This window comes from Heptranchias perlo, chromosome 7 (assembly GCF_035084215.1).
Source record: "Heptranchias perlo isolate sHepPer1 chromosome 7, sHepPer1.hap1, whole genome shotgun sequence".
NCBI classification, from domain to species: domain Eukaryota; kingdom Metazoa; phylum Chordata; class Chondrichthyes; order Hexanchiformes; family Hexanchidae; genus Heptranchias; species Heptranchias perlo.
Genome location: NC_090331.1, coordinates 7,621,508 through 7,643,516, shown reverse-complemented (window position 1 = coordinate 7,643,516; position 22,009 = coordinate 7,621,508). Strand labels below are relative to the sequence as shown.

General features: G+C 43.3%; 1 protein-coding gene across 3 annotated transcripts; it reads left to right on the top strand.

Moving 5' to 3' along the window:
* The first annotated feature begins 1,523 nt into the window (after positions 1 to 1,523).
* On the top strand, positions 1,524 to 20,672 carry LOC137323495 (tubulin alpha-1D chain-like). Of its 3 annotated transcripts, none has more exons than XM_067987009.1 (4): positions 1,524 to 1,618; positions 17,255 to 17,477; positions 17,597 to 17,745; positions 18,826 to 20,672. In XM_067987009.1, exons 1-4 carry the CDS (start codon positions 1,616 to 1,618, stop codon positions 19,798 to 19,800), a joined length of 1,350 nt encoding a protein of 449 aa, XP_067843110.1. In that variant the 5' UTR covers positions 1,524 to 1,615; the 3' UTR covers positions 19,801 to 20,672. The 3 variants fall into 3 exon arrangements, with proteins under 3 accessions (XP_067843110.1, XP_067843112.1, XP_067843111.1); XM_067987011.1 differs by lacking the exon at positions 1,524 to 1,618 and adding an exon at positions 4,417 to 4,458; XM_067987010.1 differs by lacking the exon at positions 1,524 to 1,618 and adding an exon at positions 14,907 to 14,995.
* Positions 20,673 to 22,009: the final 1,337 nt, after the last annotated feature.

The following is a 22,009-nucleotide window of genomic DNA, read 5'->3' as shown; positions in this document are numbered from 1 at the left end:
AGGGTTGGAGCAGGGGGGAACCGTAGGGGAAGTTTGGCTTGGTGGACTAGGGGAAGGGAGGGAAGCAGCAGAGGCAGCTGAACGGATGGTCTCAATCTTAGTGACAAAGAAGTCCATGAGCTCCTTGTTGTTGATGAGGGTGGAGGGGGCAGGGGAGAGGGGTTTAAGTAGTCAGTTTTTGGTGGAGGAGAAGCCGGGGGTTATCTCTGCATTCCAGGAATAGTGAGCAGTTTTTGGCAGAGGAGATCAGGGCCCGATAGTGCTTTACGTGGCCCAGCCAGACCTGGCGATGAATGGCTAAATCAGTTGTCCGCTATAAACGTTCAAGTCTGCATCCCTTGGACTTAAGGGAGCGGAGATGATGGCCGTACCGGGGGGAACGGCCAGGGTGAGAGAGAGTAATGCTTTTAAGGGCATCAAAGGCAGATAAGGATATTATTAAACTAGAAAGAGTGCAGAAAAGATTTACTAGGATGCTACCGGGACTTGATGGTTTGACTTATAGGGAGAGGTTAGACAGACTGGGACTTTTTTCCCTGGAGAGTAGGTTAAGGGGTGATCTTATAGAAGTCTATAAAATAATGAGGGGCATAGATAAGGTCGATAGTCAAAATCTTTTCTCAAAGGTAGGGGAGTCTATAACGAGGGGGCATAGATTTAAGGTGAGAGGGGAGAGATACAAAAGGGTCCAGAGGGGCAATTTTTTCACTCAAAGGGTGGTGAGTGTCTGGAACGAGCTGCCAGAGGCAGTAGTAGAGGCGGGTACAATTTTGTCTTTTAAAAAGCATTTGGACAGTTACATGGGTAAGGTGGGTATAGAGGGATATGGGCCAAGTGCAGGCAATTGGGACTAGCTTAGTGGTATAAACTGGGCGACACGGACATGTTGGGCCGAAGGGCCTGTTTCCATGTTGTAAACTTCTATGATTCTATAAAGTAAATGGGGAGAAACTGTTTCCTCTGGCAGGAGGGTCGGTAACCAGAGGACACAGACTTAAGGTAATTGGTACAAGAACCAGAGGGGAGATGAGAATTTTATTTTTTTGCACAGCGAGTTGTTACGATCCGAAAGGGAATTGGATAAATACTTGAAGGGCGGGAGGGGGCAAATCTGCAGGGGTATGGAGGAAAGAGCAATGGCTGGGGGGGGGGGGGTGGTGAGGGGTGAGGGGGGGGGGGGGAAGTGAGGCCAATTTGGATAGCTCTTTCAAAAAAGCCAGCAGGGGCACGACGGGCCGAGTGGCCTCCTCCCGCCCTCTGCTGTGAGGATGATGAGCAATCTCACAGGGGGGGGGGGGAAGGCGCTGGAGTATTCGACGCATGCGCGTTGATGGCGCCTGCTGCAGGGGTCGACGTCGCCGCGGTGGCGCCTCTCGCGCTGACTGACGTGCGTACGTAACAGCGGGGGGGGGGGGGGGGGGGGGAGGGGAGGGGAGGGGGTGCGTACGTAACAGCGGGGGGGGGGGGGGGGGGGGGAGGGGAGGGGAGGGGCCTGCAGCGACGCATGCGCACTGGTTTTCGTCCGACCAACTTTGGGCGTAATTACGCATGCGTATTTAAGGTCGCACGCTGCTGTCGAGCATTCCTGAGTAAAGCGCGCCAGTTGAAGACGAGAATGGTATGGTTTTTTTTTCTCCTATACTCGCGGTTTCGGTGCAGTTTTTTTTAAAAAATATATATATATATAGAGCGGCAAATGATTTTAATAATGGTTTTCCATTCCTTAAAGCAATTTTTGTGAAGAGGGGAATGTGTTTTTTTTTTCTTCCGCTCCTTTTTTCCCCCCCCCCCCCCCCTCCTCAGAGGAACGGCCTGTTTCGGGAGACGCCTCGCCTCCCGCGCTCGGGGCTGCCGATGCTTTTCTTTTATTTAATTGTAAACAATTTTACAACACCGAGTTGTAGTCCAACAATTTTTATTTGAAATCTCCACATCATGACTTTTTTTTATTTAATGCCAGAGCGGGGAGGGTGTGCTGGCCTGGGAGGGAGGGAGGGCGGGAGGAAAGACAGAAATTGGCTGGACCGGCTTTTTTTTTGTTCTCTCTCTCTCTCTCTTTTTCGGCTAACCTTGTTTAAAATCAAAGTCCTATTTAAAAAATTTTCTTTTTTAAAAAAAATGTCTTTCTCTTTTTTTTTTCTTCTCCTCCCTCCCCCATTAACTGCAGACACCCAAAATGGTGGCATTTCCCCACTGACTCGATGAGGAGTGTGCTTGTGCGCATGCTCGTGGGGACAGGTCGCCCTGTGCGCATGCGTGAGTGAGCGCAGGCATTCTGCGGGTAAATGGGGACAGGTTGGCCTGTGCGCATGCGCGGGTGAGCGCACGCATTCTGCGGGGCGCCTTGTCACGTGCCTTGATGAGCTCCACTAGATCACGTGGGTGTCCACATACACATATATATATATATATATATATATATATATATGTATGTATGTGTGTATAAAGCTTATTGCAGCCATTGGACGTACCATGCTTTAATACCATAGGATGGTACAGCACAGAAGACGGCCATTCGGCCCATTGTGCCTGTGCCCGCATAGAAAGATGTTTTGTTTTAACGCTTAAGCATTTTTAGTTTGACCTAGGCTAACTGTATTAGTGGTGCTCTCTCCTCCCTTGAGGGAGGCCCCTTTTTAGTGGCATTGGGCTCCTGTCAGGTTCCACTGTATTGGGCCCAGACAAAAGAGGCACTTGCCATCTGCCCATTTTACTGCGCTGCCCAACCTTAACTATTGTAGGGGAAAGAGAGCAAACAGCAAATAAGAATATTAGTAGTTTTAAAAACTGGAATTTTTTTTTTAAAAAGTGCAATTTGTAATGTCAACAGAAAATGCTGAAATACAGAACAGATCTGTCAGCATCTGGGGCAAAAAAAATGTTGGCTTTTTTTTTTAGTTGTAGATTCTTTGTCAACCTGATAAGTCTACATTGCGATGCATTTTTCTATAACTTAAGTAGCTACCAGAAACAGTGGTGGAAGCAGAATCCACAAGGGCTTTGAAAAGGGAAGTGGATGAGTACATGATTAAAAAGAAAATGATGTGCTGAAAGAGCAAGGAAATGGGACTGTATCTCTCCCAACACCCGCTCACCTTTCCCTGGCATCTTCCTATGCAAATGCAGGAGATTGCCTTTCACCTTCTCCCTTCCCACCATCCATGGCCCCAAACACACTTTCCAGGTGAAAGTGATTTACTTGTACTACTTCCAACTTGTTCTACTGAACTTGCCGCTCACAATGTGGCTCCTGGACGTTGGGGAGACACTGCAGATTGGATGATCGCTTTGCTGAACACTTCCGTTAACTCAGCAAGTGTGACCCTGAGCTTCCGGTTGCTTGCCACTGTAATTATTCATCTCGCTCCCACTCTGCCTTGGTCTCCTACACTGAACGCAAGCTCGAGGAACAGCATCTCATCTTTCAATTAGGCACTTTGCTGCCTTCTGACCTTAACATTTGAGTTTAACTACTTTAGATCTTAACCACTGCTCCCATTTTCTCTGGTACAGCAGGTGCTGGAGGGTGGCTGCAGGGGATCGCTTATCTGAAACAGCCGGTAGAGTGGTCCACATGTCTGGTCTATCCGCCTTTCTCTGCTATGTTCCCAAGCCACGGGAGCTGCCTTCTCTTTGCCTGAGTTTCCATGCTCCCTTGTCCTCTGCTATTCTGCTGTAACTATTTACACCTCCTCTGGACCCATCTTTTTGTTTCTTTTACTTATCCGATTACTGCACCCTTTTGCCTTGCACGGTTATCCCTTTTGTCATTTAATCAATCATGCCCTCCACCTGATCACAAACTTTTCTGGTTTGTACCCCCCCCCCCCCAAAATGGCTGTGTATTTGCTTTAAAAACTGTTGACCTTTCATCAGAACTGGAGGATGTTAAAGATTACCAATGAGACATTAACTGTTCCCTTCTCCTCAGATGCTGCCTGACCTGTCCAGCATTTTCTGTTTTTTAAATTTGATTTCCCACATCCAAAGTATTTTGCTTTTGTCTTGGGGATTATATCTCTGGCTCTTTTTAGAGAGCTGGCACGGGCATGATGATCAGGATGACCTCCTTCAGTGCTGTGAAATTCCATAACTCGATATGCCTATGTTGCCTGTGAATTAATGAAGGCTGGGTTCAATGCAGAATACAGTATTGGACCACTTTTGTCAGAAAAATAAATTTTGACGATGTCTTTGTTCTGAGTTTTTTCTAAAAATAAAATGTTTCCCCTTTCCGAAAGCAGTCGGCAGTTAACAGTAGCACTCTTTCCTGTACCCCAGACATTTTTTATTTTGTTATTTACACCATATTAGAACAACGGGGCAATAGTTGTGGGTGTTGCTGATTAGAATGTATCCAGAACTAATTCCTAGATCAATATGTTTGTAGTCTTGTCAAGGAAAGAAGGAATCATTGATTAACATCTGGGAAATGAAGTGGAGCAACTAACTGATGAAGTAAGAGAACAATTGGGGAAATAATGATCACAGTATTGTTGGGTTCAATGTAAGAATAGAAAAAGACAATGAAGGGTGAAAAATAAGGGTGCTGGACTGGAAAAAGGCAAAGTTCAGCAAGATAAAAGGGCATCTGGCCCAAATTAAGTGAGCAGAAAAGTTAGCAAACAAGCTGCAGGCCAGCATTGGGAATCTTCACAAACATGAGATCCATAAGTGTACAGCAAATATATTCCTATAAAATTAAAGGTGTCAAAGTAGAGTTCTGAAGGATTAATAGATTAAAATTAAACACTTAAAAGGGGGCACAAGATTAGGGCTAACAATACTAAAGATATTCCTGAAAAATGTAGGGAAGTGAAAAGGGAGATTTAGAAGGGCCAAAATGGAATCTTAAATACTAGCAGATAATATAAAATCAACTGGCTTTTATTGCATCTAAAAAGATTAGCGTGAGTAGGACCACTCGGGTTTATTGTGTGGATGGCAATATTAAAAACTTTATCGATTGTTGCAAATGGAAGTGTAAATTTAAATGTACTACAGGATGATATGGAGCAACGTAGTTAGCAGAACTAAGTGGTTGTCACCAGATACTAAAGACTTGCATCTTAAGTTGTTGAAACAACAACTTTATTCATCTTTTAATGTAGAAAATGTCCCAGGGCGCAAGTGTACAGATTGGGGAGAGCGAGAAACCACGAAGGAGAGCTTTTGCTTATAGCTTGGTTAGCAGAGGGGTGTTTTTAAGGAGGGCCCTCAAGCATGAGAAGAAATTGGAAAACGGGATAGGATTCCAGAGATTGGGACCTAGGCAGCTGAAGTTGGGACAAAGAGAGGGGCCTGCGCTGGAGGAAGAGATGGTGGGTGTAGTTGTAGGACTAGAAGAGGTTAGAGCTAGTGAGGGTTGAGGCCATGGAGGGATTTAAACCTTGGGTGGAGAATTTTAAATTTGAGCATGAGGAGACCAGGAGCCAATGAGGACAGGGTTGATGCGTGAGTTTAAGTGTTCATTTCAGCCCTATTGGGACTGAAGTATAGGCAGTTATGAATCAGCTGGATAAATGAAGATCGTTCGCTCCTTTTTATAGCTCCCATGTGACTAGAAAGTGAAAACAATAAATTGCAGTGTAAACCTTATTAATGAAATTATTCCTCCACATACAAATAGGATAGTACCACTGTCAGATGGAAATCATTTGCTTAGCTTTCTTAAAACTACAAAATATATCCTTGCTGGTTGCTGTTTATTTGGGGTTGTGAATTTAAATAATTGCAATAAAAAATGTTTGCTAAAGAGTTTTTAAAAATGTGTTTGATAACCAAGTACATTTTTTTGAAGTGCTATATATTTAGGGTCGAACAGTGGTTTGTATGTCCACGACTGCTGCAAGAATTATTCCCTTCAAACCATGGGAGCTGCAAATATGCATTTTCCTCCTATTAGAAAGCTTATTAAAACACATGATTAAGTGCGCTAGGTGTCTGACTTACTGGGTCAGCCTCAGTATTGCCATGCTCTTTCATGCTTTCTACCTGTTCTGATTGCCTTGTTCTATCTTTCTAATTTGCTGTCACATGTGGATGCTTTGCCTTGATCACTACCTCCCAGTCTGTCATTTGTTCTGGCTTGTTCTCACTCACGCGCTTGTAATTGTGTCTTGCCCCGATTCTCTTCTACTACCTGCCTGTATTATTGATAGTAAGTATATGGCCATATGCTCAGTGCCAGTTGTGACAAATGAAGTCATTCTTTTGGTTTGGCAGCTGTACCTTTTTTAAATCAGGCATAACTCCATTAAATTTTAACCTTACTGTAGCTTTTGTTTTGTGTGGTATAAACTTCAGAAAATGAGAACGGAGGAAAATATATTGGGTTTGGGGTAAGGAGGGCCTGTTCGTGAGGTGCTGAGAAGGGAGTGGGAGGCTGCAGCTGGGAGGAAGCCTGGAGTTGGGGTTGGAATATGGTAGGGAGCTATAGCTTGGAAGGAAGTGGTTGAGTGCTGGATTAGGAGTTCATTGTGGGGATAGGGTGTGATGTATTGTGGTCTGGGAGTATTCTGTAGTGTTGCAGCCTAGGCCTAATGTTGCTAGGTTACATAAAATTTGCATACTTACTTACAACATGGAAACAGGCCCTTTGGCTCAGCCAATCTTTGATAATCTTCCACACAAGCAGTAGCCCTAACCCCATATGCCTGCCATGTTCCCATATCCCTTTATCCTCATTCTCCTCAACCACCTATCAAACCCATTCTTAAAAGTTGACATGGCCCTGCTTAAGTCACTAACTCCAGTAGTGCATTCACAGCCTTACAACCCTCTGTGTGGCCTTGACAGGGTAGATGTTTCCCCTGGCTGGAGAGCCTAGAACTAGGGGACTTAGTCTTAGACTAAAGAGTCGTATATTTAGGAGTGAGATGAGGAATTGCTTCACTGAGGGTTTTGAATATTTTGAATTCTCTAGCCCAGAGGGCTGTGGATGCTGAGTCATTGAATACATTCAAGACAGATCAATAGGTTTTTTTTTTGGACTCAGGGGATCAGGCAGGAAACTGGTGTTGAGGTCAAAGATCTGCCATGATCTTATTGAATGGTGGAGCAGGCTCAAGGGGCTGTATGGCCTAATCCTGCTCCTATTTCTTATGTTCTTGCATGTGAAGGAAAGTGTCTCCTGCTTGCTATCCTAAATCTTGCACTTAATCTTGTATCAATGGTATTAATTTTCCAAAATTCCCTAGATTTTGGAAGGGTCCCAACAGATTGGAAACAGCGAATGTGACTCCTATTCAAGAAAGGAGGGAGACAGAAAGCAGGAAACTACAGGCCAGTTAGCTTAACATCTGTCATAGGGAAAATGCTAGAATCTACTATTAAGGAGGTTATAGCAGGGCACTTAGAAAATCTCAATGCAACCAGGCTGAGTCAACACAGCTTTATGAAAGGGAAATTGTGTTTGACTAATTTATTAGTGCTTGTTACTTCCTCAAAGAAATGTCGATAAAGGGGATCCTGTGTTTGTGGTGTACTTAGATTTCCAGAAGGCTTTTGACAAGGTGCCACATCAAAGGTTACTACACAAAATAAGAGCTCATGGTGTAGGGGGTAACATATTAGCATGGATAAAGGATTGGTTAGCTAACAGGAAACAGAAGGCATAAATGGGTCATTTTCAGGTTGGTAAGATGTAATGAGGAGTGCCACAGGGATCAGTACTTGGACCTCAACTATTTACAATCTATATCAATGACTTGGATGAAGGGACTGAATGTATGGTTGCTAAATTTGCTGATGACCCAAAAGGTAGGTAGGAAAGTAAGTTGTGAAGAGGACATAGAGTCTGCAAAGGGCTATAGATAGGTTAAGTGGGCAAAAATTTGGCAGATGGAGTATAATATGGAAAATTGTGAACTTATCCACTTCAGCAGGAGGAGTAGAAAAGCAGTATATTTAAATGGAGAGAGATTGCAAGACTGAATCATGTACTAGATCACACAGATCCCTCTGTACCTCTGTTTGTATGCAGCTACAGCAAGTGATTGGGAAGGCAAATGGAATGTCATTTATTGCAAGGGAAATGGAATATAAAAGTAGAGATGTTTTGCTACAGTTGGTGAGACCGCATCTAGAATACTGTGTGCAGTTTTCGCCTCCTTATTTAAGAAAGGACATAATTGCTTTGGAGGCGGTTCAGAGAAGGTTCACTTAACTGATTCCTGGGATGAGGGGCTGATCTTATGAGGAAAGGTTGGGCCTGTATACATTGGAGTTTAGAAGAATGAGAGATGATCTTCTTGATCTCGAGGGCAATTAGGGATGGGCAATAAATGCTGGCCTTGCCAGTGACGCCCACATCCCGTGAACGAATTTTTTAAAAAAAACATAAGATCCTGAGGGGACTAGAAGAGGTAGATGCTGAGGGGATGTTTCCCCTTGTGGGAGAGACTAGAACTAGGGGCTACAGTTTAAAAATAAGGGGTCTCCCATTTAAGACTGAGATGAGGAGAAATTTTTTGAGGGTCATGAGTCTGTGGAACTCCCTTATCTTGAGAGCAGTGGAGGCAGGGTCATTGAATATTTTTAAGGCTGAGTTAGATTCCTGATTAACAAGGGAGTCAAAGGTAATAGTAGAGATGGGAAAGTAGGGTTGAGGGGCCAAATGGCCTACTCCTGCTCTAAATTTGTATGACATTGAATTCCACTAGCTACTATTTTACCCATTCCATGATCTTATCAAATCCTCTTACAGCTTTTTGTCTAGAATTTCTTTCTCGAATTATTTACTATGCCTCCAATTTTTTTTTTTTGTTCATGGGATATGGGCATTGCTGGCAAGGCCAGCATTTATTGCCCATCCATATTTGCCCTTGAGGTGGTGGTGGTGAGCCGCCGCCTTGAACTGTTGCAGTCCATGTGGCGAAGGTTCTCCCACAATGCTGTTAGGTAAGGAGTTCCAGGATTTTGACCCAGGAACGGCGCTATATTTCCAAATCAGGATGGCGTGTGACTTGGAGGGGAACAGGGGGGTTGCGGTACCATGTGCCTACTGCACTTGTCCTTCTAGGTGGTAAAGGTCGTGCGTTTAGGAGGTGCTGTCGAAGAAGCCTTGGCGAGTTGCTGCAGTGCATCCTGTGGATGGTACACACTGCAGCCACAGTGCGCTGGTGGTGAAGAGAGTGAATGTTTAGGGTGGTGGATGGGGTGCCAATCAAGTGGGCTGCTTTGTCCTGGATGGTGTCGAGCTTCTCGAGGGTTGTTGGAGCTGCACTCATCCAGGTAAGTGGAGAGTATTCCATCACACTCCTGACTTGTGCCTTGTAGATGGTGGAAAGGCTTTGGGGAGTCAGGAGGTGAGTCACTTGCTGCAGAATACCCAGCCCCTGACCTGCTCTTGTAGCCATAGTATTTGTGGCTGGTCCAGGTAAGTTTCTGGTCAGTGGTGACGCCCTGGATGTTAATGCGGATTCAGCGATGGTAATGCCGTTGAATGTCATGGGGAGGTGATTAGACTATTGTAGTGCAGTCTGCTGATTTAGATATCACTAGCCCTATACCAAAATCATTGTACATAGTGAACCAAAGTAGTCCCAGAACAGAACTCTGAGCTGCCTATTTTCAACCACTGAGAAACTGCATTTAAATCCTATTTCCTTTTTAATACATTTTTAAAAACCAATTTGCTAATCTTTCCCTAATTCATACCTTTTTTAATCTTTTCTCTGATAGTCAACTACGTGGTACATTGTCAATGGCTTTCTGAAAGCCCATATATACCACATCCATTGCATTTCCCCATCCATCATATTTATAACCTCCAAGAAAAACTCTTCAGTTTTGTTGAACACTACCCTATCTTTTGTTTCTTTACTTGTCCCATCATTGCACCTTTTTTGCCTATCATCTGTCATTTAATCACTCCTTCCCTATTGGACTGTTCCCCTTTTTTTCCCCTGGCTCTGAATTTCCTTAAAAGCTGTTTATCTCTAACATTTGTTCTGATGAAAGGTCATCAACCTGAAACATTAAATCTGTTTCTCTTTCCACAGATGCTGCCTGACCCACTGAGTGTTTCCAGTATTTTCTGTTTAATATTTGTTCAGAACTATCTTCCTTTATGAAATGTTACTGCTGCTACTAATTATTTTCTCTTCCTGAATATTTAGTAATTTCATCTTTAATCAAAATTTCCCCTGCCACAGATATTAAACTAACTAGTGCAGAATTACCTGGTTAGCTTTATCTTCCTTTTTGAAAATGGATATTGGTCACTCTCCAGTCCTCTAGCACACATTTATTCTCAATAGAACCCTGAAATATAATTACTAGGACCTCTACTATTTCCACATTTCCCTTAAGATCCTTACTGTGTCCAGTTGGATTATGACTGTCCTTTTTTAGTTTAACTAACTTCTCTAATACTTTTTAACAGCAACAAATTGTATTTGCACCTTTTAACAACATTAAAATAATATATCCTGCACTGCTTCACGAACAGATAGAAATTGATACTAAGTCAAAGGAGATTTAAGAGGGTTAACTACAAGTTTGTTCAAAGTGGGTTTTAAGTAAGGTCTTAGAGGTGAGAGATGGAGTGGTTTTGTGAAGGAATTTTGAGTTTAGGGCCTAGCTAGATGAAGGCACCGCTGCCTAAAGGGAGTGGAAGATGCACAAGAGGCCAAAGTTGGAGGAATGCAGAGTTCAGTGGGTTATAGGGCTGGAGATGTAAGGCCATGAAGGGATTTAAATATGATGAGAATGTTAAATTTGAGGTGTTTTAGGACCAGGAGGAATCGGCAACGACAGGGGTGATAGGTAAGTGGGGACAAGGTTGAGGGTAGAAGTTAGGAGGCCAGCCAAGAGAATATTGTGCCTTTAATGTAGTAAAACTTTCCAAGCCGCTTCACAGGAGTGTTATCAAACAAAATTTGACAGTCAGAGATAATAGGTCAGATGACAAAAAGCTTGGTCAAAGAGGTAGGTTTTAAGGAGGAGGTGAAGTTTAGGTTGAGAATTTGAGCTTGGGGCCTGGGCAGTTAAAGGCACTGTTGGCCATAGTGCAGCGACTTAAAATCGGGGATGTGCAAGAGGCCAGAATTGGAGGAGCACAGATATCTCTGAGGGTTGTAGGGCTGGAGGAGGTTGCAGAGATGGGGATGGAGGGATTTGAAAACAAGAATGAGAATTTTAAAATCTGTGTTGCTGGACCAGGAGCTAATGTAGGCCCACAAGCACAGAGGTGATAGGTGAACAGGACTTGGTGTGAGTTAGAATACAGGCAGCAGTGTTTTTGATGAGCTCAAGTTTATGGAGGGTGGCAGATTGGAGGCTGACCAGGAGAGCATTGGAATACTCAAATCTAGAGGTAACAAAGGCATGGATGAGGGTTTCAGCAGCAAATAAAGACTTTCATTTATACTGCACTTTTCACAACCTCAGGAAGGCCCAAAGCACTTATAGCCAATGAAGTACAATTGAAGTGTAGTTACTGTTGTAATGTAGGAAACGCAGCAGCCAATTTGCACACAGCAAGCTCCCACAAACAGCAGTTTGATAACTACCAGATTATCTGTTTTAGTGGTGGTGGTTGAGGGATAAATATTGGCCAGGACACTGGGGAGAGCTCCACTGCTCTGAAATAGTGCCCTTGGAGCTTTTATGCCCACCTGAGGGCAGATGGGACCTCAGTTAACATCTCATCTGAGACTGCACCGCCATCAAACAATGCAGCACTCCCGCCATACTGCACATGCTGTATCAGCCTAGATTTTGTTTCTCAGATCTCGAGTGGGATTTGAAACCCACGACCTTCTGACTCAGGTGAGTGCTCAAGTTTATGGAGGGTGGCAGATTGGAGGCTGACCAGGAGAGCATTGGAATACTCAAATCTAGAGGTAACAAAGGCATGGATGAGGGTTTCAGCACAGCTGACACTGACAAGTGAGCTAAACCAGGAGTGGAGACGGGTGGTGTTCGATGTGGAAGTAGGCAGGCTTGGATACAGGTGATATTAGAGATGGCCTTTGTGATGGAAAGGATGTGGGGCCATATACAGCCCAAGGTTGTGAACAATCCGGTTCAACCTGAGACAGTGGCCGGGAAGAGGGGTGCGAAGTTTGTGGTGAGGATCTAAGATGATATCGGCCTTTCCAATGTTTAACTGGTCAAGATTGCAGACCATACAGGCTGACAAGGTGGTGGAGGGGTTGACCTTTGTTGTTAGCATACATATGTATGTCTTTGGATTATGTTGTCAAGGGATAGCATGAGCTGAAGAAGAGGGGGCTAGCAGTAGACCCTTGGGGTACTGTGAGGTAATGATGCAAAGCAATTGCTGGAGCTGCTCTGGCTAGGTTTGGAATGGTAAGGTTGGACCAAGCAAGGACAGCCCCACTGCAATGGACAATGGAGACGAGGCATTGAAGGAGGATTGTGTGGTTTACTGTGTCAAAGGTTGCAGGGGTCAAAAAAGACAAGGAGGGATAGTGCACCACAGTCGCAGACAAAAATGTCATTTTGGTCTTCAATTGTGGTAGGGGTGGATTCCTGATTGGAGAAATTGAAGCATGGAGTTACGGCATTTGTGACTAGCATGGAGTTATGGGAAAGATGGGAATAGATTTGTGAGGCAATGTGAAAAGGACTTCAGTGAGGAACGGGAGGTTGGAGATGGGGCCTACTTTCAAGTACAGAGGGATCAGGGTGGGGGGGGTGGTTGGTTTTGAAAGGGAGGGGGGCAGTACCTGTGGAGAAGGTACCACATATGATAGCATGGGAGCCAGGAAGGGAAGTTGGGTGGTCAACAATTGAGGGAATAGGGTTAAGAAACAGGAGGTGGATCGAAGGACAAGATTAACTTGGGTTGTGATAGGAGGAAAAAATAGACAAAGGGTTAGAGCAGGGGAGAACATTTTGGGGGTGATTTGGCTTGATGGGGGAAGGGGAACAGATCGTCTCAGTATTGGTGACAAAGTAGTCCATGAGCTCCTTGCACTTAGGGTAGAGGGGCCACAGGAGAGGCTTGGTAGTGGGAGAAAAGAAGCCAGGGCTTATCTTTGCTTCCTAGAATGAGTGGTTTTGGCAGAGGAGAGCCCAATAATTGTACAAAATGTACAGCATAGAAACAGGCCATTGGCCTAATTGCTCCATGCTGATGTTTATGCTCCACATGAGCCTCCTCCCACCCCTCTTCATCTAACCCTATCAGCATATCCTTCTATTCCTTTCTCCTTTTTGTTTTATCTAGCATCCCCTTAAATGCATCTATGCTTTTTGCCTCAACTACTATCTATGGTAGTGAGGTCAACTTCTGGCTAAAGAAGTTTCTCCTGAATTCTCTGTTGGATTTATTAGTAACTATCTTGTATTTATTGGTCCTGGTTTAGTGCTTGATGTGGTCCAGCCAGATCTCACAATGGACACCTGCACCAGTTGTGTGCCTGATATGCTCAAGTTTGTACCCCTTGACTTGAGGGAGTAAAGATTGGGGCTACTCCAGGGTGTATGACCAGTGTGGGGAAAAGAGCAAAGGTTTTTCTGGGGATGAGGGCATCAAAGATGGTGAGGGAGTGATTGAGCCGGTTGCAGCTGCAGAAGTATTGCAGCAAATGGAGGGCAGAAAGAGTTTTCCCAGGGTAGATGCAGAAGGGTGGTGGGGTTGGAAGAAAGTAGGAATATATAGGTGGTGAAGGATACAGAGAAGTGGTCAGAGATGGCTGTTTCTGTAATTGAGACGATGGGAGTAGAGAGGCTGAGACAGCAAGGTTGAGGGGTGGCTGTGCTTGTGTAGAAAAGTTTAAATGGAGAGGGGAAGTGTTGAGATTGAAATCGGAGGATAAAGTGATGCTCCACTGGTTTCTAGTGGGTGGGCACAGTTTAAAATTTCCACTATACTTTCAATATGTTTACGCCCTTGTAATCACTACCAGGTTTCTGTATTCCAAATCTTGTTTAAAGTGGCTATTATGCTGGTGGTTCAGTATCAACATCAACTGTTTGTGCATTAATATGAAATATACAATCAAAACAGCCTATGATCAAAACGCTGCACATTTTAGAAGAGCAGTGCATGGCTTCTGGAATAATTTTTTTTTTCTTAACATCTACAGACCTACTTTCTAACAGGGTTCAGTTTGTCAGTGGGGGGTGGGGAGGTAGGAACAGGTGAGATTCATACCTGGGACCTTCTGGTCTGTGTGGCTTAATATTACATGGGATGGTGCCATAATTACTGGGCCATCAAGGGAGCAAGAGATTTTTATGCATTGTTTACCACCGCAAGTGAGTTTAGTCTTTTGTAAGGCATTTTGGAGCAATATACATTCACCCAGAAGGGGTGAGTTACCCCAGACTGCTCTGGCAACAGCATTGACTGACAGATTGCCTGTCCAATGTGCTCCCATTCCAGGGAATAGTTTGTATCAACAGCACTAAAGAGGGGAGGAATTGTTCCCATTGACGGAAGAACCAGAGGACATAGATTTACGGTGATTTGGCAAAAGAACCAAAACTTTTTTTTTACACAGCGAGTGGTTAGGATCTGGAATGCACTGCCTGAGGGGGTGGTGGAGGCAGATTCAATCATGGCCTTCAAAAAGGGAACTGGATAAGTACTTGAAAGGAAAAAAATTGCAGGGATAGGGTGGGGGAGTGGGACTAGCTGGATTGCTCTTGCATAGAGCTGGCACAGACTTGATGGGCTGAATGGCCTCCTTCTGTCTTGTAACCTATGAGTCTATGATTATAAACCATATACATTGTATATTTAGGGATTTTACTCTGGTGTTTTATTTGTGCTAGCTGATTATTTGCCTGGCACTTTTCTGCTGGAGCAGTGTTCTAATTGGTAATGCAGGGATCGCCTGGGGAGGTCTGGTCTGATGTGCTAAACCACGCCCTCTTGTTCTGCTCCTGCCAACAATCTCAGACTAGTTTGCTTGGTCATTGTTCTGTAGCAGTGTAATTTTAGGGGCACATCGCTTCCATTTTGCATTAAGTCTTTGCTGATTCCTGAAGATTGTGTGAGAAGGGTATTGCAATGGTGAGCATTAAGATTTAATTGCTTAATATACTGTTAAAGGATGTATTGTTAGAACAAAGCAAATATTATACAGCTATGCTAGGGCCTCATTTTTAAGCAGAAACGATGTACTGTTTTTGTGCTTGAGAATGCATTCTTGTGGTGTAATTTTCATTCTTCTAAATTTGAGAAAAACCATTAACATTTCAACAGTTTCATGGGTCAGAGAGGTAGTTTGGGGGGGAAGGGGTGGGATCAGTTAGCTCAGTGCGTAATCTGTGTGGAATTTGGCAGCTCTGCTTTCTGTAGTCGGTGAAATCTATGCATACGCAATTCTTGTATCAGCAAATTCCAAGTTTTAAACCATGTCAAAATGTTTTTGATTATGTTCTAATTGTTCCTGCCTAAACAGCCACTTCTATCTATTGTGTATATCAGTGATCCTTATTAGGACATTTTTCTTCACCCCGCCTAATTCTGTGTAACAGGATTCAGCTGTTTGTTTGCTGCATGCAGTTCTGTTCTGCTCCAATGTAAGCAGTGGCGTATAAAGAGGCAGCAGACTAAGCCGTTCTGTTTCACCGTGCCAAACGAGTGTTAAATTCTGTACTGTAAGCATTTTTAAAGGAAGAAATTTATATTAAAATGGTGGTTTTATAGCCTTTACAGTGTTCTACCACTTGTATTGCCCTTACTGTAGAAATGCATTCCAAAGCACTTCACAGAAGCATTATTTTTTTTAAAATGGACACTGAGCCAAAGATATTAGGTGGGGTGACAAAGCTTGGTCAGAGCTTGAGTGTCTTAAAGGAGCAGAAGGAAGTAGAGAGGTTGAGGGAATTCCAGAATGTAGGGCTTAGGCAGCTGAGACTTCAGGAGGGGATTTAGAGATAGGGAGGGATGAGGCCATGAAAGGGTCTAAACACAAGGATGGTAATTTTTTAAATATGAAGCATTGAGGGAACCAGGAGCCAATGTAGGTAAGTAAGCAGAGGTGATGGGTCAGTTAGATTGCAGTTGAAGTATTGTATGCAGATTTATGCATCACATTATATGAAGGATATGGGAAAGTATGGCCTAGAATTTACTAGGGTGTTAACAGTGATGAGGTTAGAGCACTGAAAAATTGGAGGTTTTTTCACTAAAGCTGAAAAGGTTAAGGGGTGACCTGATGCAGATCTTCAAGGTTAAGAATAGAAATGATGCAGTAAATAGTTTTTACCCTCAATGTTTCTAGCAAGACAAAGATAACCACAAAAGGACTTAAAAGCGAAGATAGAAAAATAATTCTTCATACACTGTGGTTAGAATGTTTGAAGCACAGCCCATAAATTATTTCAATAGAGAATTAAGACAGTTACTTGTAAAAGAGGAATACTAGAGGATATGGGGAGTGAGTGGGGGCGATGAGAATAGACTGGGTGGCTCGTGATGGAAAACACTGGAGCAGAATGGCCTGCTTCCAGGCTATAATTGATTCTCTGCAGTGACACGATCAAGATAACTGGTTTTGGAGCAGCCTTGTAATGCTGTCTATTCAATAGCTATTGAGTGAGCAGTACAGATGTTTTTGTTTGCTGAGTTGGCTGCTGGTACTCTGCCACGAGTGCACCCTTTTAATTCATAGAACCATTGAATCTTGCAGTACAGATGGAGGCCATTCAGCCTGTTTGCCCATTCTGGCTCTTGGAAAGCTATCCAGTTAGTCCCACTCCCCTGATCTTTCTCTCGCCCTGCAAATTTTTGTGCTTCAAGTATATACCCAATTCCCTTTTGAAAGTTACTATTTAATCTGCTTCCTGCTTCTATCACCCTTTCTGGCAGTGTATTCATTTTTTAAAAAATTCTCATTTTCCCCCTGGATATTTTGCCAATTATCTTTAAAGCTGTGTTCTCTGGTTACTGACCCTGGCAGTGAAAAAAAACACTCCATTTAACCAAATCTTCTCTAAGGAGAACACTCTGCTTCTCTAGTCTCTCCACTGAACTGAAATCTCACATCCCTATAAAACTTTGTACCCTCTCCAAGGCCTTCACATCCTTCCTAAGTGTTGGATGTAGGAATTTACAGTGGGGAAAAGTTTGACTGATGTGTGCTGCCAATACTATGGATGAGATCAGTCAATGTATGTAAATCTTAGCAAGTGCAGACTTGCATTATCTAGTCCAGAGGTTGGTTTGTTATCTAAACGCCCCAGCTAATTCATGTGTTAGCTAAGAGCTAAATGTTTTTTCAGTTTGATGTTTGTGCTAACTGTTTGTTTTGTCTTTATCCCACAGCGTGAATGTATCTCTATCCATGTTGGCCAGGCCGGTGTCCAGATGGGCAATGCCTGTTGGGAATTGTACTGTTTGGAGCATGGTATCCAGCCCGATGGACAGATGCCCAGTGACAAGACCATTGGAGGTGGAGACGACTCCTTCAACACCTTCTTCAGTGAGACTGGAGCTGGGAAGCATGTCCCCCGAGCTGTCTTTGTTGATTTGGAACCAACCGTGATTGGTAAGTCCACCTGTTTATATAGAGCCACTTGGTACAAAGTAGAAGTGTTTCAGGAATTTATTCCTTGTATGTGTGTACATGGTGGGGAAGAAAAAACTTCTTGATATTCTTCATTCCAGATGAGGTTCGTAGTGGTACCTATCGCCAGCTGTTCCACCCCGAGCAGCTCATCACTGGGAAGGAAGATGCTGCCAACAATTATGCCCGTGGGCACTACACCATCGGCAAGGAGCTGATTGATTTGGTCCTTGACAAACTCCGTAAACTGGTAAGATTCTTGCATTAACCAAAGGGAAAACAACAGTAATTTGTGCAGTGGTTTAACTATGATAAATTATGTCTGTCTCCTTTTACATCACCACATTACTCGCGTATGATCTATTTTCATATATTTTACTAGAGGACGTGATGGTGCATTCGGCTGCAACAGTGGCTTCAGAGATTTCCCGACACATCTGGAAACCTGTGTTTCAATCCTGACCAGGGAGTGGATAACTAAAAGATCACATCTCCTTGATGTGTGTTAAGAGTCACAAGTGAAATGCCTTCTTATAGTTTCCAATCTAGCTGCTAGTACACATCAATCCACAGCTCTAAGATCCCCATGTGTTGGGTGGTTTTAAGGTGTAGATCATTGAATTGGTACCTGGTAATTCAGAGGTTCAAAAATGTTTTGGTCTGAGGTCCATAACTGGCATTTGCAGGAAACATGTAAAACTCCAGTGGATCAATTAAGGAACATTAATGTAGTACCTAATTTGTAGGGGTGAAATTCTCCAGTCATCTATTCTGCATTCCCTGCTGATCATTCTGTTCATAAATGATGTGTAAAATTTGCTGATGACGACACCTAGCTGTGTGACCTGATGACTAGCATGAGAGGTACTGATAGCATTTAAAGTAATTGGACCAATTAAGCAGATTGATTGTTCATAATGTGCATAAGGGGAAGGTGCATAGTGAAATATGAAATGTAGACAGTATACCAAAACACAGAAGGAATTGGTTTGAGATTATTGGCCATTCACAAAGTATCCAGTCTGTCAAGTGGTAATCAACAAGGCTGATCAAGTACTAGGACACCTGGTAAGCTGATTTTTGTCGATTTATTAGTATGGCCACGTTTGAAACATTTTGGGTAACTTTGTTACTCTCTAACTTCGAAAGTGCATAAATACATTGGAGAGGCTTCAGAGAAATGTTGCAAGAATGATTCCAGGACTTGGTGAATCAAAGTTAAGAGGAGAATCACAGAACAAAACCTTCATTGGAGAAATTATAGATTTTTCTCTCTTTTGAACTCCATCTTCTGGCCGTATTGTAACCTGTTCCTTTTTTTCTCTCCTAGTCTGACCAGTGCACAGGACTCCAGGGTTTCCTCATTTTCCACAGCTTTGGTGGAGGCACTGGCTCTGGTTTCACCTCCCTGTTGATGGAACGTCTCTCTGTTGACTACGGCAAGAAATCCAAACTTGAATTTGCCATCTACCCAGCTCCTCAGATCTCCACAGCTGTAGTCGAACCCTACAACTCCATTCTGACCACCCACACCACCCTTGAGCACTCGGACTGTGCCTTCATGGTAGATAATGAAGCCATCTATGATATCTGTCGCAGAAACCTGGACATTGAGCGCCCAACTTACACCAATTTGAACCGACTGATTGGTCAGATTGTATCCTCCATTACAGTGTCCCTTCGCTTTGACGGTGCCTTGAATGTTGATCTGACAGAATTCCAGACCAATTTAGTTCCATACCCACGTATCCACTTCCCTCTGGCTACCTATGCTCCTGTAACCTCATCTGAGAAGGCTTACCATGAGCAACTGTCTGTGGCTGAAATCACCAATTCTTGCTTTGAGCCAGCCAACCAGATGGTCAAGTGTGACCCTCGCCATGGCAAGTACATGGCCTGCTGTCTGCTCTATCGAGGTGATGTGGTGCCAAAAGATGTCAATGCTGCTATTGCCACAATCAAGACCAAACGCACCATCCAGTTTGTGGACTGGTGCCCAACTGGTTTCAAGGTTGGCATCAACTACCAGCCTCCCACTGTAGTGCCTGGTGGGGACCTGGCCAAGGTGCAGCGTGCTGTGTGTATGCTGAGCAACACCACGGCCATTGCTGAAGCCTGGGCTCGCCTCGATCACAAGTTTGATCTGATGTACGCCAAGCGCGCCTTTGTCCATTGGTACGTGGGTGAGGGGATGGAGGAAGGAGAGTTCTCTGAGGCCCGTGAAGACATGGCGGCCTTGGAGAAAGATTATGAAGAAGTTGGTGCAGATAGTATTGAGGATCAAGGTGAAGAAGAAGAATATTAGGAAAACTGAAGCATTCCTGAGTGTTGGTTGAGATCAATTTGCTGGTCGGATTCAAGGTGCCCTTTTAAGGGGTGGTCATTTGATCTCCAGCACTTTTTTTTTTCCTCCCCCAAGTGGAAGTTGTGCTGTTCTTACTAAAATTGTGCTACTTTTGTAGTAAGTTTGCAGAATTTTTACTTGTTCACAATAATAAATGTAAAAATCTAGAACAGGGTGGGCAACTGGCAAAAGCTCATTTCAGCAAAAGGAATTGACTAATAGCCATGTTTTAAATATAGTAGTATATGTTAACTACAACAAAATGTAGTTCTACTCAGTATACCATAACAGTGGAAGCAAACCATGCTAAAAAAAATTGAAACCCAACCCATTAGTGGGATTTCTGACTTGCCTACTAATTTCTTGAAATTTGGATTCTCTCTATCTCCCCATCTCCAGTGCAGGTAATAGTATCTGTCTCATTTCTACTGTTTGTGGTTGCAATGACACTGATGCCCTCTGCATTTTTTGCTCACTGTGCACAGCGCACCTGGCTGGGCAACATAGGAGCACATTTGGGCTGAAATTAAATAGTTAATATTGTGATTAATCCAAAATCTATATAGCAAAGCTTGAATGGAAGGAATTATGCCAGTTTTAATGTTATCCTACATCACGATTGAACCTATAGGTAGGTGCAAAAAGCCCACTTCAACAGATGAGCTGCATGCATTTCAGGAGACGCTACTTGGCCACTCTGATCTAGAGCACAATGGTACAGTTGTGCCAAAATGACACTGCTTCCAATTTAAAATGTACGGGAGAAATAATTAACCATTCCTAATTTGTAATGTTTAGAACAATGTTTCAATAAACTTTTGTGGCTATATATATTTTGATTGAATCTTTGCAGTTTTTAAAATGTTAACCTTTTTGTTGCAGGATTTCTGGAGTATTTGCTGTTAAATATATCTGTATACCTGCAGAACCACTAGTAGGAAAGGCTTAAGGCATTCTGAGGTAGAATTGTAAACTTTGTCCTGCATCTGAGGAGATTGACTCCCAGGTACCAGGAGGAGAAAATGATTACCCTTAACTTGATGAGTCTGCAGTGATTACATTTGTGTGCATTGCACTACCAGTGATCTGATTCCCGTGTCGTTTTTTTAATAGTCAAACAAAGCTGCTTCCAGATTGGGACAGTTAAGACAGCACTTGCTGATGGAAATGGTAGATGTTCAGTAATGTACATTCGACTTTTTAAAAAAAAAACCTGAGATCAATATTAAATGCAAGGTCAGATGCAACATTCACTAAGTTTTTTTTTCTACACCACTGTGTAAGCGTTGCCTGGTCAAGAATTCAGCTTGTGATAAAATCTTTTTAATGTAGGCTAGCAGTTTATATTCCCCCCCCCACCAAGAGGGTGGAGGTGACTGGACAGGAGTTAATTGAGATGAGCTTGTATTCCTCCACAGTTGATTACAGAAGCCTGCCACCTTAGGCCAGGGAATGTTAGGTGGCTATAGACAATATAAAAGATTGAGAAACAAAAGGAAGTGAGAGTTTGTTCATTTCATTATAAGTAGAGCTTTTTTTTCTTAAGCCTTGAAAATAAAAAATCTGTCTCATTGGGTTTACTGGCATGGTGCATTTCTCTTGGTGAGGATTTTGTATCCCAGTATTTTTCCTGCCCAGTTGATTTACCCTCCATTATTAGCACTGAATCTGAGAGCAGGCAGACTGATCCTATTCCCAGCTGATTGTCACCAGTGCTGCGAGCTGGCAGCTAGCAGGCATGCAACAGGATAACTCATTTTAACTCTAGCTTATATTGTATTTACAATCTTGCACATTGTTAAATCTCTGCTTTCCAGAACATCCATCCCAGGAATTAAAAAGCATGCTGTTAGAATCATAAAGTTATGGCACAGAAGGAGACCATGTGGCCCATCATGTCCGTACCAGCCAGAAAAAAAGCTACCCAGCTTAATCCCACTTTCCAGCACTTGGTCCGTAGCCCTGTAGGTTATGGCACTTCAAGTGCACATCCAAGTACTTTTTAAAATGAGTTGAGGGTTTCAAGCAGTGAGTTCCAGACCCCCCACCACCCTCTGGGTGGGAAAAAAAAATTCTCCACAGCTCCCCTCTAATCCTTCTACCAATTACTGCCCCCTCTGCTAAGGGAAATAGGTCCTTTCTATCTAATCCAGTCATAATTTTATATACC

What these genes read in the sequence shown, in the direction of transcription:
- LOC137323495 (XM_067987009.1), top strand. An exon ending in TTTGGAACCAACCGTGATTG is followed by an intron (nt 17,478 to 17,596) that starts GTAAGTCCACCT and finishes TCTTCATTCCAG; the next exon opens with ATGAGGTTCGTAGTGGTACC. An exon ending in TTGACAAACTCCGTAAACTG is followed by an intron (nt 17,746 to 18,825) that starts GTAAGATTCTTG and finishes TTTCTCTCCTAG; the next exon opens with TCTGACCAGTGCACAGGACT.